Raw genomic sequence first — 15,800 nt, forward strand, 5'->3', positions numbered from 1 at the left:
AATCATGGTAATATCTACTGAATTTTACCTTGTTACGAATGGGAATGTATACGAGTAGTTTGCTCGAGGACGAAAAATAGAAATCAAAATCGAGCCCATGATTGTAGCACTAAAAGGCAACCACCAATTTTGATTTTTCCTGGTTACGTCGCCCGACACATCTCCCGATACAAGGTTGCCAACACAACGGACCCCCAACTGAGTTCACCCACTCCTCTAAAATTGATGAGTTTCAGTAGTCACCTTAGATGGACGAGGTTTCGTGACTTATCTGGCATCAGGATACCCCCGATGATTTGAATGATGTATGCCCAAGCATATTGTTCTCTTTGGACTTCAGTTGAATCCTTATCCAACCCCGTGGAATTTTTTTTGTATCCAAGCTATTTCGATCCAACCTCTGTAAATCGTCTCCAGAGCCGCACCCAAAAGATCACCACATACATCTTCCCAATCAGCAGACTGAATAGACCCGGTGATTACTGACCCATCAACTTGTAACCCCAACTGTAAATGTACGTCCTCTAGAGTGATAGTACACTCGCTGCATAGAAGATGGAATGTGTGCGTCTCGGGTCTCCACATTTCCACCAATGCGCTTATGAGTTTCGGGTCCAACTTACACCCCCGACCTACAAGGGCCACGTGCCAAAATCTGGCTTCCCTCAAGTATGTTTCGATCAATAGTGATAGAAGACCGGGTAGATTATGAATATGGCATTGTAAAATTCAATCTTCTACCTATTTACATTAAAAAAAATATTAAGTTAAAATATAACAATGAAATAAAAAAAATATCAAACAAGATTGAAATTTATTAAAATTTATTCTCACCGTTTGCAATTAATTGACGAAGATATGCTTGTTATCAAGACGGATTAGAGATCTAGCCATTGTTAATTATATAGAACACGAAATAATTTTAATAAAAAAATATTTCTTGAAAATATTAATAAAAAATAGAATTTAGATAGAAATAGAATTTTAGTAAAAAAATTTAAGAGAGAATTTGAGAGAAATTTGAAAGAATTTTGAGAGAATGTTGTGAGAAATTAGTAGGGGATATATAGTTTTTTTTTACTGTTGGGGAGGGGGCAACGACTATTTAAAATAGCCGTTGGAAGTGACCATTGGGAGGAAAACGCGCTGAGCTGGACACGTTTTTCTGAGTTTTCTCTGAAAATGTTTCCAACTGGAAGCGTTTTATCAAAAACGACCCATTCCTATAATTTTTCAAAAATTCAATATATTTCCTTAATTTAAAAAAATGAGTTTTTATTTTTGGTAATTTAGCCTATAAATGAAAAGACTTGCACTTTGATTCTAATTTTATCAGTTGATTCGGTTTTCTATTCTCTAACTTTTTCTTCCTTTTCCTCTTTCCTATTTTCTCGACTTTCTAGGATGAACGCAATCCACTTTCCCTCAAACCCGTTATTTTGAAGAACTGGTTGTACAGATGTCTTATTCACGTCTAATTTTAAAGCCCCTATACTTCCTTTCCCTTTGATCTTTAGTTCCGACATCAAAATAAAGTTGTCGTTAATTTATGAAGAGACAATTTCACTAAGAATGGACTTAAGCAGCTAAATTATTGTACGGACTGCTAGAGCGAAATTGACTGGGCATTTTAGACTCCGTTTGTTTCATTCAAGAAAATCAACTCAGTCAAAAGATTTTACAAGTCAACGGAAAAACGGTTACTTTTTCTGTAAGACGTTTTACATTCTTTTCTTCTCCCACGCCTCCTCTGCCATTCTCTCATTCTCTTCGATAACTTTTTCTCCCCTCATCTTTGATATCTTCTTCTTTTTCCTTTTTTTCCCTTTCTTTTACCTAATTGCTTCCCAAATGTCTTCAGATTGCTTGGGACTTATATCAAATTTGGCGAATAAATTTGTGTCACGGCCCAAACCCTGGTTTGCTCTTTCCTCTTTTAACTTTCCAAGATTTTTCATGTGTATGTTTGTGGAATTTATTAATATACAGAAATAGAGAAGTGAAAACTGAAAAGAAAAGTTGGATTTAATCCATTTATGGCTTGCTGCTCTGCTTTAATATCTGTTGCTTGGCTGCTTAGTACTTAATTGGATAATGAATAATCTTCCATGATCCCATGTATTATATATATTAGTGATAAACATGACAATGCTTGCTAGTACTGCTAAACAAAGGGGAGATTGGCATGAATGTCAAATGTTTGGTAATGAAAAGAGCAAAGATGTAGGATATGTCTACTTCAACTGCTTACTTTGTGGGATCTGAACATTTTCTTAGGTTCTTTGTGTGAATGGTGGAAAAGAAGTTACAGATATAGGTATGTCAATGGTAGAAAAGAAGTTACAAATATAGGTATTTTCTGAAGCTTATATTTCCTACTCGTTAAGATTATATAAATGTTGATATTTTAACTAGCTTCTGCACAAATGTTGCCTATACAAAATTTATCTGTGTTGTGTTAGATTGAACATAATTTCTTGAGGAGTTGTTCTGCTTTCCTTTTCTTATGAAACTATATTCTTTGACTTTAAGTTGATAGGGAAAGCTTCTTATTTGGGCAGGTGACTATACCGTGGCTGCCAATGTATATCAGAAAATCTTGGAAATATGGCATGCTTATGGATGTTACCAAAAATTGCAATAAAACTTTGCATTAGTTACTATAGCAGTTTGCCATCTTCTTCAAGCTTATCAATGTGAGCTTCACTTTGTTATACCTCTTTTTTTATTTGTACTTTGTATTAACAAAAAATATAATGCATGAGGCAAAGGACCTAAGTATCTAGTGATTGAATTTGAAACTTGAGAGTCTAAGAAGATTGTCTATCATATATTTTCAACTAATGGCATGAGTTTGATGGTCTTTTTCATTGTACGACTATGTAATTAGGTGCCTAAATTTTACCATTTTTTTGCCTAAAAAATATATAAAGTTGTATATATATAAAGACAGTTCTGGTTATGATGCTGAAAACCCCTTACATTGTTGTCATGGCTTGAAAAAAATGCAGGCTTTAAGAATGGGAATGCTATATGTTTTCAGACTTTTGATGGTCAGGACCTCTACTGAAGAAGTAAATCTATCACGGGAAAGGGGAGCAGGGAAGTTAAGCTCATTACTAGTAGAGAAACCCTGCTAGAGACTTCTTGAAGAGGCTTTACCCTATGTTGTATATGGAAAAGAGATGGAATGCTAAGAAAAATATTTACGAACTACGTTGTTCGTATTCATTGGAGACTAATGCTGATTGTGGAGGATACTAAAAGTTTCCTCTTCAAAGCTCAAGAACACTAGAGTCAAAAGGAAGATAATTGAAAAGGCTATAGCTGCCGGAAGAGATGACAATACTTTTCTATGGCCTTGAGTCTCATTGTTTAATGTTTTCCTTTGCTTTTTTCTGTCTAATTGTAGGACTAATGACTTTCTTTGTTTATATAAAACAATTTTAGATATCCATGAACTAATTAATTATTTTAGATTGATTATGAAACAAAACTTCTCAAATTAATATTATTTACTGATTTATAATTAATACTTGAATACCTTTTTCAGTTCAGAAAACATTTTCATTGTAAAATAATTTCAAGAAAATAAACCAACTAATGAATAATGTTTTACACAAAAGCATTCAAACATTAAAAAGAATATCACATTCCAGAAAATCATTCAATTTTCCTGAAAAGCCTTTCTGTTGATAGAAAGGCTATTTAAAATCATAAAAATTAAGATTGTTAATGAATACATTTAAATGTTGGAATAAATATAAATATGTACTAAGTGTAGTTTAATTACTGTATCTTGCCGACTAAAGAGTTAGCCAATTGGTAGCGACACAGTCTTCTCATAATTTTTGTGAAGTGAATATTTGCAAGATAATAATAATGTTCAAACATAGCAAAGAAGCTTGGAACTTGACAAGAACCCAAGGCTAGGCTAGGCTAGGCTAGGCCAGACATGAATTTTCTTCTAACAAAACCAAAGGGAGCATCACTATTCACTCCACTCGCTATGTTCTAAATTAAAAAAAAGTTTCTAAAATCCTTGATCTGTTAGGATGCGAAGGCCGAAAGTCCTCCAGCCGCAAACAGGAGCTACCTCTAATTTCATTCAACACACTTTCTCCTTTCTCCGTTTTAATCATCCCCAAGGTGCTTCCCATTACATCCCCGCCCAGCCCTATTTCCACTATCTGCCCTGCTTCCTCCCCACCCTCCAGTATTAACCGCCCTATCTCCTTCATACTTATCACATCTTCCACTACCATTTTCCCAAAAATACGTCCCAGAAATTCTGGAGCTTTTGGCGCATCGTTCACAGCATCCTCCAATGTACTCAGGACAGATTCAAACCTGAATATAACACAACATCAATATCATCACTTCAAAATGTTATTATAATCAATCATTACAGTGAGATGGCTTTATAGTCTTAAATGATCCTCTTACCCTTTAATAAGTTCAGCCTGGCTCAATACACCATCATGGGACCTTGTCAGGTTGACAAGTAGCTTCGCCAAAAGATCCCGTTCCATGTCTTTTCTCTCAAAACAGTCCGTTACCCATAGTGCAATCATTGTTGGATGGAAGCTTGTAGAATTCAAATCTTTGATGCACAAAACAACTTCTTTCTCATCTCTAGCGCTGTTTCAATTATGACACAAAATTGCCAATTACTTCATAAAAGTAATCAGGTAACACCTAACTACAGCAAATATAGATATGCAGCATAACTCCTTAAAATTTACCACAACACTCACTACTTTGTATTTTAAATCAACCCATCAATATCATATTACTATCATACTCTGAGCAAAAGACCCTTCTAAGGTCAAATTTATGTGTTCGCACATATATACACATCTTCTTATGGGAAACAAGTCTAATATAACAAACTCTAAAATCAAATGAGCCAAGAGGATACCTATAAAATTCTTTAATTGCCTCCATGGACATATCACGCAGGCGCTCCTCAGACCAGCCCTTTTCAGGAGGAATATTTTGACTGAAACCAGATGATTGGGCTTGTGTGGAAGGTGAAGCTGCAAGAGGTCTAACAATGCTGCGATCCGGGGTCCTCGAGTCCCTATTACCAAAATTTATGCCCCGTTCCTGGGAACTTGGCTGCTCATAAGCAGCTGTTGGTGCAACCCTATCAGTTCCAAATCTCGGCATGAGATCCTCTCTAGGACCATAAGTCGTTCGCTCTGATACAGAACTAAAACCATTTGATCCAGCGGTTCTTCTTGAATCTCCAGAAATTGGAGAAATATTAGCTAGGGGAGTACTGGACATTACAGATGGTCCTCTAAAAGACATCCCTCTACCAAGGCCACCCTGGGGGCCCAAAGTAATAGAATCGTCACCAGTTGGTCTTTGAGGCAAGGGAACCGATAGAGTCCTAGACTCCAAAGACTGTCTGTCATCCATGCGAACATCCTGAGCCCCAAAACCATGGGGTTGACCCTGCAGCCCCCGGAAACTACTCATTTGAGAAACTGGAGAAGATAACATTGGCCCTCGTGGACTAAAATCCATGGGTGCTCTTCTTGCAGTAGCATTGAAGCCAGGACCACGAGCAAGCCTACCGGATTGTGCTTGTCGCTCTTGAGCAGCATCTCTGTGCACTTCCTCAATCTTTTTAGGCCCTTCAACTTTCCTCCTCTGCTGCCATTTATTCTTTCTCAGATCAATAGCATCCCTCAACATGAACCTGATCCTAGAAGACAATTTCATATTGTTCGACAACTTCGCCATCCTCTCAAAATAAGCATCCATATGCACCTTTGCCTTAGGATGGTCAATCATTTCTCCAATCGTACTCATTAATTTGCACAATGCCTCGACATCTTCCTCATCAGGATTCTCGTATTCACCAAGTAGTTTCTTGATGCATTCATGCATTATTCTCTCAGTTAACATTTTCTTCTTGTACAACTCCCCAATAAGTCTAATGTTACCTAACATTCGTCTTCGAGCCTTGATTCTCTTCTCCTCTCTTTCCTCCTCAGACAGCTTAGCCTCACCCTCTTCCTCTATTTTATTTGCTTCTTCTTGCTCTCTCTCCCCTCTCTCAAATTCCTCCTGGCACTTGTTCAGCAGCAATCTCTTGAAAGTTATCTTTTCATTGTTCTCGATAAAATCAGGCAACTCCCCAGCCAGACACTGGCAGAAGTTTGCATACATTTCACAAAAAGTAGGCTCCATCAAAGCTTTGTCAAATATCTGTGAGATGACACCAGTGAGTGTAACTGCATTGTCAATGTTAACAGCTTTTACTTGCTCAAAGAGTTTCTCAAAATTTTGAGGAGTTAGCTTGTTCAAAATGGACTTCAGCTGCCTTTGCTTGGCTTCTTCCTCATCAGTCACTTTACCCACTTGATACTTCCTTTCAGCTCTGTGCATTGTCTGCAATGGAGTTTGTGGAGAGGGAATTAAACCCTTCTGCTGATACATAACACCACGATGCCACCTGTCAGCATCAGGACCACTGTGTTGCATCCCTCCATGTGGACTCATATGCAGCATTTGCCCACCAGGGACCCCTCCGAGATATGGAAGAGGTGTTTGCGCCCACGGGTGCCTTAGAACACCAAAGTTACCTCCTTGGACAGGCCGAAAACCTGCAACAGCACCATAACCAAGATCAAGTCGCAGATCCCTTCCAGGGCCGAAAGGACCAGGTGGTCTCATCCATCTGTCATCATCAACAATTCCACTAGCACGGCGATCTAATCGAGATCCACTAGATTGCCTATCTAATTTTCTTCCAGGACTTGGGTATGAATCATGATCAACAGCATGAGATGCATTGACATTTGCAGCCATCAAGGCCGCTGCAATATCAGAAGCAATCTCAAATCCCTGTGGAAGATCAGTATACTGTCCAGCAAACTTAAGAAGGAAATCTCGGGAATACTTCTTCGTTATATTCCCACTTCCATCTTCCTCATGACTTGGTACACCTCCATGAGCCTTTTCGTCAGTGTCTGAAGTTTCTAAGTTTGGTGTAGATATGTCAGCAGCATCTTCCCAATCATCGAGTTCAGCTTTACTCTGTGTAATTTTCTCTCTTTCTATGGCATCCACCTGAAGGGCCTCATGAGATGTCTGCTTCAAATTCACACCAACAGAATTGGTTTCCACACTTGCTGAAGGTGCAACAGTCTCTTTCTTTTCCTCGGGACCTTTATACGCCATATAGAGATCGGAAGTTGTCCCGGCAGCATCTGCTTTCTGAAGAATTTCTCTTCTTTTTTTCTTCCCACTAGTTATAGTACTCTTTGTCCTACTAAGTTGTGGCGCTGGTTTGTCCTTTGAACTAGGTAACGGAACACCTTCCCCTTCATAATTTGAACTTGACTCTAAGAGATCAGGAGATGGGACAGGTGCAGACTGCTGGTCCAATATGCCAGATTTAGTAACATGACTACCTTCGATATCAGTAGAGTCAGCAATTCTAGAGGTAGAGATATCCTTACTATCAGTGACTTCCACATTTTCCACCTTGCCACTCAAATCTTCATTTAGTACCCTGTGCTCAGTTCCTTGGGTATGAACAACATTGTCGGTAGCTACTACCTTTGAAGCAGAGTCCTGGTCAGATTTAAGCTCCGTAGATTTCAAGGGAACTGGTTGAGAAGAAATCTCAAGGCTAACGCTGTCTTTTAAGTGCTCTTCAGGTAAATGTTTTTCCTCTTCATCATTAATTCCACTAATTTCAGACCTTGGTAGTTCATCCAGCTTGGAAGAACCATCAAACTTAGCATGCTTGACAAGGCCAAAGCTATCAAGTTTACTGCCAGTACCAGAAACTTCAGAAGAAACAGAGATTAAGCATTCTATCTTGCTCTCTGTCTTCGGGTCTAAGGACGAAGGCAAAGCCTCATTAATGGCTGTAAATTCCCTAGTAGATTGTGACAAAACATCAGCAGCTGCTAATGATGTTAAAGCCTTTTTAGCCACTAGAGCTTCAGTGACGGCACTTTCTGAGGAAACACCATATTCTGCAGGGTTGGTACCCAAGTAGAATGTTGATGTAGACTGTACAGAAATGTGTCAGATAAAGAAATGAAAACTGTAACATAGTAAGTGCAACAAAAAAAAAGACAAGGAAGATACCTGAACTGGTGGCTGAATTTGTCCTTCTTGTACTGGTTTCTTCTGATAATTTTTTATAGAGTTTGACCTACTCAATCCCTCCCTCCTCTTGCCTTCATTACTGGCAAAAACTGGCGTAGACTCCTTGGATGTGGAATCTGAAGCAGAAGATACACAACTAGATGGCTGGCTCTCATCCAAGTTAGTCGCTGGAACTCCACCAGAGTGTTTAGCTGCAGCTGGTAATGACTCGGATGTTAAAGATTCATTACCAAGTTTTGGCTGTTGTACAGAGCTTTCCGGGAAAGTATCCAAATCCCTTTGAGCCTGAGACGAACTAACCTCACAAGCTGGCATAGAGTGTTTTAGCGACCCAGCCTTTTCAGTAGAAGGCGAGATACTTGAAAAAGAGGAATCTTCAAACTTCTCCCCAGCAGAAACAGTAGCTGGCTTAACTGTCACCTGTGTTGAACCTGAGGTAGCAAAGGATATAACATTTTGTGCATCACGTACAGGATCCACATTCACTGATTCTGAAGTGCCACACGCATGATTAACAGATTTATTAACTGCCAATGAACCAGGGGCAGCTGCTGAATTCATGAAAGAAATGTTTTGATGACCCTGGCTAACAGGATAGTTAAATCTCGGTCCTTGGGCATTGGGTGCTATCTGACTACCAGCCAATGGCAGTGAACTTGGTGGCGGATAATATACGGAATTGGTATTATAGGAATTGGAATAGTAATTGATAGAATGAGATGGGGCAAAGGAAGGAATTGGCTGGGATTGAGAAGGCATGTTAGGATGAGACCTTGGAACTGATGAGCCACCATCTGCACGTATATCTGTTCGTTTATCAAGCCTTAATTCTTCATGAGTATCAGGGTGAGTAATCTTGACAGGAGTGGTTTTACGTGTAACACCAAACTTTCCACCTTGCTGTTGAGAATACTGAGGGGCAATGCCCATCCCCAAGTTGCCCAATTGTGGCGTAAGCTGGCCACCTATGGGTGGCGTGAAACTTAAGCCCCCACCCTGATGCATCATCCCTTGAGGTGGCAATGGAAGAGCCTGAAGACCTGCAACAAAGACTTGCTGCTGCACCTGAGGTCCATTTCCCATAGCTAAGGGGATATGGATTGGCATTTGCATTGAACTAGCAGTAACACTTTGAGACTGAATCTGTGGATTAGGCCCGCCATATTGAATGGGAACCTGAGGCTGGTGATGAAATGGCATCTGCATAGATGTCATTGGTATATTAACAGGAGACGGCTTCTGTGTCTGGTTCACAGGGGGTACAGCAGAGGGTTGTGCATCTTTTTTTATCTTGGGCACTGAATGAGCCTCCCCAGAACTAGATTGCTCAGTTGCAACTGAATCCTTTCTTGGTAGCTGCTGTTTAGGAATGGAAGTGGGCAAATTCGGCACAGACTTAAAAGAAGAATCATGGCGTGCCTGCAGATAAAAATTTTCATTTAAATATAAGTAAATCCCTAAAAGTCCAAAACAATATCAGTTAAAAGGCATCTAATGTATAAACATGAGAGACCAACAATTAAGATGGTCCCAAACAGGTCTTATTCGTATTTTTCTTCAGTTCTATAGGATCTGTCTCTTAATATTCGAAAATGTAACCACAGTGGGCAGAAGGAAGAGATCTTTCAGTTTTATGCATCTTAACTTACATGTTTCTTCAAAGTTTAAACTAAATAAAGAAGGACAATCACTCAGTAGATTAAATGATCCAATACCCTCTTATCTTTAAAAGTTTTTAAAAAGGAAAAAACAAAAACGTTATATTGTACAGTTTATGATAAGAGACAAACCTGATTACGTTTCTGTTCATCCAAATTTGGGGGTGCTGAGCTAGTTCGAGCTGGAATCTGATTCAAATGAGAACAAGACATATGCTGTTAGAAACAAGTTTTTGAATGGTAAAAGAAGGAATGCCAATATTACAATAGTACCATACCTGCATTCCATTCATGAAACCAGGAGTTATGGACCCAAACTGTAAAGAGAATGCTTTGGATGGATCTTCTGGTGTTAATCCATCAGAAACAACAAAAACATGAAAGTAGTTGCATCAGCTTAGAGCTAACTAGAAACACTATCAAGAAAACAAACAGCCAATAGTATTACCCAACTAAAGCAAATTTGACCCTATAAGTTTAGTACACAAGCGCAATAAAAACATACCCTTTCCAGCGGTTGTAGGGAGACTACTGTCGGAACTTATGGTGGGTGGTTGAGAATTTGGAGTTTTCGAAACAGCTCGAGTGCTATTCTGGATGATGGGTGATTGAACAGGCTGGGCAACATTGCTTGCAATCGATGCATCTGATGCTCCTATGAGAAAAATAAAGGCAAATGCAAATAACATAAATATAATCATGTTTCTTCAACTGTAAACCTATAAAGCTAAGCAAGTTTAAGAAATTTAAATCATACCCTGTAGCTGGGGTTGTAAATGAGCGCCATTTTGTTTGGTGCGGGCAGCAGAAGTATTACTAGACTCGGTAGAATTCGCGGCCAGTGAATTTAACCGGTATTGCCCTCCTTGTGCATTGTTAGACTTCTTAAGACTATTGTACGATTACCAAGCGAACAGCAAAATAAAATCACGAAATCATGGAATTGCCTAGAAAACCTTAATCCTATGAACCCTAAATAATCTGGCAATCAAAACGGAAAGAGACACAGCAAAACAAACTGAAAAGCGCAAAGCATGATGATCAGTTGTTATTACCTTCGATTGGAAGATAAAGAAGAAGAAGATGATGAAGGAGACCGCGAGGGGGCAGGGCCGCCGCCAGCGCCCTTACTGTAAGCGCCTGAGGAGGACCGCTGTTGATTAAAACTGGCTGATCGCCCGGATTTTCGGTATTGTTGCTCGCTTTTATCCGACCTAGATTGATTGAAGGACATATCCCACACTTGATTCCACCTATTGCCCTCTATTTTTTTTTTGTTTACCTTCTTTTTATCTCTGCATCCAAACAGATCGCAAAATCCATGAAATTAAAGAAACAGCAATGAGATCAAACAGCAAAAGAGAGTACCTGTGAACTCCAAAGAGTTTGCAGAGAGAAAGAGAATTAGGGTTTCTTTTAATGGCTAGTCGTAGAAGATGAAAAAAAGCTTTATTTTTTAAAATAAATAGAAAGAGAAAGAGAAAGAAAGATAAGCCAAATTAAAAAAGAGAGAGTTACTGGGAAGAGGAATATGGTCAAAAAGTCGGAAGTTTTAGGAGGTGAAAAACAGTGGGAGGTGAAAAACAGAAAACAACTCGTTTTTGAGTTTTCAAGTGCGAGAGATTTCCGATACTTTTTAACTGCCCTATCTTTTATACTGCTCTTTTCACCGACGTCTTCTTTCTTCTTTCTTCCCTAATTATTTTATTATTATTCGGATTTTCATAATGTTTTTATTTTCACTGTGGGCAGGCAATGGTTAATGCTTTGTTTCAAATTTTATTTCAGATTTTGTAGTGTAAAACTATGAAAAGAGTTATGTTGTTTATCTCAAATTATATTTTAGTTATTTATGTTTGAAATTTTACATTTTAGTCACTTACGTTATTGTTTTATTACGAAGTAGTCACTTTACCGTTAAGTTCCGTTACTTCCCTAACGGCGGTTCTATGTGGTAATCTAAACGGATTTTAAATACCAACTTAGATATTCAATTCGTAACAAAACGATAACGTAAATAACTAAAACGTAATATTTCAAACATAAATAACTAAATTGTAACCTGAAACAAATATAAATGACTATTTTTAAAATTTACACTAAAATGAAAGTAGAAACACATTCCCAAGTCAGCCGCAAACATAACATACATAAATGAGATTGCATTTTATGTTTGCGTGGGGATTCTTTTCGTCGAAAGTGGGAATTAATAACCTTTTTGCTAAGCATGCTGAGCCCGAATTTATATCCGAGATGATTTTAAGTTCGAAAAATGAGTTTAAATAAATAATAGATTCATTTTTTAAGTAGATTAGGTCTTGGGTAAGTTTTTTTTTACTTAGTCTAGCCCGAATTTGTAAAAAAAATAATTTATTGTTATGTTTTGCATTTCACTATTATATTGTTATTATTTTACTATTGTTATTTGAACTTTGTATAATTATTGTTTTATTGTTAATTTTGCTATTATTTTAAAAATATTTGCTTGTTAAATTACACTTATTTTAGTGTTATTTAAATATAAATATTTTTTTAATTTATTAGGAAATATTTATTTTAATATTTTAGTATATTTAATGTATTATATTTTTTAAATTTATTTTATACAAAATAACATTATAAAAATTTAATACGTCTTGAGTTAAGTTTAACTCGTGTTTTAACATTTTTATCTAAATTAAGTTTGGGTAAAATTTTAATCTTATTTTTTGAGTCGAGTCCAACCTAAAAAAACGAGTTTAAAATTCGCCCGACCATCTACTTTTTGCACAAACCAAGTTGGGGTTAATGGATATCAAATATTAAATTGTCCCCTGGACTTGATAAATACAACACATCCTATTGGAGCTTTTAGAACACTCATCTGCAATAAGAAGAACTATTTAGACTCATAAACCAGGAGTCGGGACAGTAAAGGGAAAGACCTTCGCTCATTCTCTGAAGTTAACTGCATCACTGTATTAATCTGTGAAGTTTTCCGGCAATCGGGTGGCGAAGATCCGTTGCCGGATTCAGCTATATGGTGTTTCATTTCCATCCTTTTTCAAAACAGGGATGGGCATTTTATGTTGGATGGTACACTTGGCCCTTTTTCGATCTTGTGCTCGTGGGCTTTAATCAATTCTTCAATGTTTGTTTTATGGACTTGTTTGGTTCTGGGCTTTACTTTGGGGTCTATCAATATCATACGTGCCCTCTAAATAAGACGTAAGATTATTGAAGCCATAAAAATAAATTGGTTAAAACATCACTTTAGTCCCTCTCAAAAAATCATAACAATTTAATTTCTATCAAAATCAAAAGTGGGAAATTAAGGACAATTAATCATAACTTTAATGCTTTTCATCATTTTTACAATTAATCATAATCTTAATGTTTTTCATCATAACTTAAATAAGACGACCTGCCACCGATGTGACTTGTCGGTCATGGGTCTGGGTTCTAACACCCGTTTATTTAATATATATTTTTTCAGTTTAATAAAAAATTAATGTTAAAATAACATCAGGCGGCACCATTAAAAAATATATATTTTTTTACGTTCTACATGTATAAAATATTGTGTATTCTTTGGGTATCAAATACCGGTACTGCCGATTGCTCAGGTGACACCATAAAAAAATTGTTTTTTTTAACTAAATGATTGCTTCAATCATCAGTGGCAAGGGGGATGCCGCCAATTGCTTAGGCGGCACTGTGGGTTCACTATTCATTCTGCCTATATTGATAAATAATGGGAGCCTTATCTTATTTCAGTAAATATTTTTTTATATTATTTAGGTAAAAACTAGAGGTGCTCATGGGCCGGGCGGCCCGGCCCGACCCGATGGCCCGCCCGAAATATGGGAGGGTTTGGGTAAAAATATAGGCCCGAAATATGGGTTTGGGTAAAAAAACGAGACCCGATTAAAAAACGGGCCGGGCCTCGGGCACAACTTTTTTGGCCCGGGCCCGCCCGAATATAATAAATATTTTTATTATTTATTATTTTTAATTTTAAAATACTTTTTAAATTTTTAAATTTTAAATTTTTTAAAATGCTTTTTAATTTTTTTAATTTTAAAATATTTTTAAAATACTTTTTTAATTTTGTTTTAATTTTTAAAATAAATTTTGGTATTTATTTAAAAACGGGCGGGCCGGGCTTATGAATTTTTCCGGGCGGGCCTGGGCAAAATTCTAGGCCCATATTTGGCCGGGCCAGGCCGAAATTTTTTCAGGCAGGCTACCGCCCATGAGCACCTCTAGTAAAACCCAATTTTTTTATTGGTATAGTTACAATTTTTACTTTCAAAGTTTATAAATTCTATCAATTTTGTCTTGATTTAGCAAATTTAGCTTTCAACATTTATACAAATTATATAAACATTAAGGGCAAAATTTGTAATTAAACCAATTAAAATCATGTACAATTGATTTTCTTCTTTTTTTTGAGAGAGAGACCAATCTACTTAACAACGAAAATGAGAAAGACCCGAGAAGTATTTTTATCTAATAAATTTGAATTTGATTAAAAATGTAATGTTGTAAATTGAACTTGATGTATGGTCATCCTATAATGATATGAAAACAAGTTTAAGCTCAAGCATGCTTGTTGAAAATGTCTTACCTTAACCACTTGGGGTCGGATAAGGATTAATCGGAAATTTTATGTGATTTGGTGTCTATGTAAAATCAACTTGATTTTAGAATAATATTAATATAAAATTGTTATGATACTTGTTGTCATTGGTCCAAAATCCGAATGGGTTTGGGCCGGATTCTATTGAGCTCGTGCATCGAGCTTGCAGACCGAGCTCGCATAATAATAGGTGTTCGCAGGATGGGTACCTACATTCTCCTGCGAAGCCACACATGAGATCGCACATGGGACCGCATAAACACGTGTTAGGTTTAGAGTAGGATACATGTTAACATGCATGAAACTTATCTAATATGTCATATCAATGAATAATACCTATATCATATAAATAGAGAAGCCTCACCATTTAAGAGAGATAGAAAAAATACTCAACAAAAATAATTACAGTATTAACAAAATGTGAATAGCCCTAAATAAAAAGAAAGATGAATAAAAAAACATAATGAAAATTGCGACCTCTGGTTGTTTCGTGTTAGTATAATAGCTAAATCAGCAGATTTGGGCTCCTTTGACCAGGTAGTCAATGATGAATTTGGAGAATACATAAGACAAGGAGATGGAAATGAAATGTAACTATCTACACTAGGAAACAAGAAAGCAATAGAATAGAGTGTAAGTTTAAAGGAGGGGAGGCCGAAATTTCTTGGTGTGTGGGATTTTGTAAATTATTACTACATCACAGCGTGTATGACTGAAATTACATTTATGTTTGAATGTTCTTCGCTGACTATATCCCATATTTAGTTATTAAACTAATACATTCCTTTTGCTTCGCAACTTGCTTTCTCTTAAACCTTAAAAATAAAGAAAAAGATGGTTTAAAATTACTCATAATTTTATTATTTATAATCTTTTCTTAATTCATAAATAAAATATTAATACGTTTTAATGCATTTTAATTTTCGTTCTACTATATTCACAATACGCAGATTAAAAGTTAATTTATGTAGTAGTTGACGAAAAATAATCTTATATATATTACACCACTCCATTTCCTGGGAAGCGGGAATATGCACTGTTGGAAGAAGAGAAACCACATACTTGTTCTATAATTAACCTCATTCGTCGTATATGCTTTTAAGAGCCGAGGCCACATTAGAATTTACTCACACTCAGCTATGGATCAACCAACACATTATTAAGGTTAAAGAAAAGAGATTGGTTGCTGGATGTTCCATCCAAATGTTTATTAATGTTGTGGGGGGTAATACATGGTGCCCTGTGCTTTCCAACAAGACCGCTGTCCTTGTCTTAATTTCCCTCCATTTAAAAGCAGCTTAATAATATTATTATTAATAATACACCAACTGTATATATATTAAGACCTAATCTTTCCGATTCGCGGCTTTGAAATTTTTTTA

The 15,800-nt window shown here is 36.8% G+C and overlaps 1 protein-coding gene and 1 long non-coding RNA gene across 5 annotated transcripts; one reads left to right on the top strand and one right to left on the bottom strand.

The window, feature by feature from the left end:
• The first annotated feature begins 1,355 nt into the window (after nucleotides 1-1,355).
• On the top strand, nucleotides 1,356-3,453 carry LOC128035326 (uncharacterized). Of its 3 annotated transcripts, none has more exons than XR_008191714.1 (3): nucleotides 1,356-1,711; nucleotides 1,862-2,696; nucleotides 3,012-3,453. It is a non-coding gene; the product is annotated as an uncharacterized LOC128035326 (long non-coding RNA). The 3 variants fall into 3 exon arrangements; XR_008191713.1 differs by lacking the exon at nucleotides 1,356-1,711 and having other exon boundaries at nucleotides 1,725-2,352; nucleotides 2,562-2,696; XR_008191712.1 differs by lacking the exon at nucleotides 1,356-1,711 and having other exon boundaries at nucleotides 1,724-2,696.
• Nucleotides 3,454-3,770: 317 nt separating this feature from the next.
• LOC105763767 (eukaryotic translation initiation factor 4G) lies at nucleotides 3,771-11,336 on the bottom strand. 2 transcript variants are annotated; one of them, XM_012582110.2, is made up of 10 exons: nucleotides 11,166-11,336; nucleotides 10,853-11,092; nucleotides 10,555-10,688; nucleotides 10,303-10,452; nucleotides 10,076-10,140; nucleotides 9,930-9,986; nucleotides 8,119-9,558; nucleotides 4,922-8,040; nucleotides 4,447-4,641; nucleotides 3,771-4,350 (listed from the first exon to the last, which is right to left on the bottom strand). In XM_012582110.2, exons 2-10 carry the CDS (start codon nucleotides 11,029-11,031, stop codon nucleotides 4,020-4,022), a joined length of 5,670 nt encoding a protein of 1,889 aa, XP_012437564.1. In that variant the 5' UTR covers nucleotides 11,032-11,092; nucleotides 11,166-11,336; the 3' UTR covers nucleotides 3,771-4,019. The 2 variants fall into 2 exon arrangements, with proteins under 2 accessions (XP_012437564.1, XP_012437563.1); XM_012582109.2 differs by having other exon boundaries at nucleotides 10,076-10,143; nucleotides 11,166-11,335.
• Nucleotides 11,337-15,800: the final 4,464 nt, after the last annotated feature.

Source organism: Gossypium raimondii, chromosome 12 (assembly GCF_025698545.1).
Source record: "Gossypium raimondii isolate GPD5lz chromosome 12, ASM2569854v1, whole genome shotgun sequence".
In the NCBI taxonomy this organism is placed as follows: Eukaryota; Viridiplantae; Streptophyta; class Magnoliopsida; order Malvales; family Malvaceae; genus Gossypium; species Gossypium raimondii.

What these genes read in the sequence shown, in the direction of transcription:
- LOC105763767 (XM_012582109.2), bottom strand. Translation starts at nt 11,031, where the DNA reads ATGTCCTTCAATCAATCTAGGTCGGATAAAAGCGAGCAACAATACCGA. An exon ending in CCCTACAACCGCTGGAAAGG is followed by an intron (nt 10,144 to 10,302) that starts GTATGTTTTTAT and finishes GATTAACACCAG; the next exon opens with AAGATCCATCCAAAGCATTC. An exon ending in GCAATTAAAGAATTTTATAG is followed by an intron (nt 4,642 to 4,921) that starts GTATCCTCTTGG and finishes TAATTGAAACAG; the next exon opens with CGCTAGAGATGAGAAAGAAG.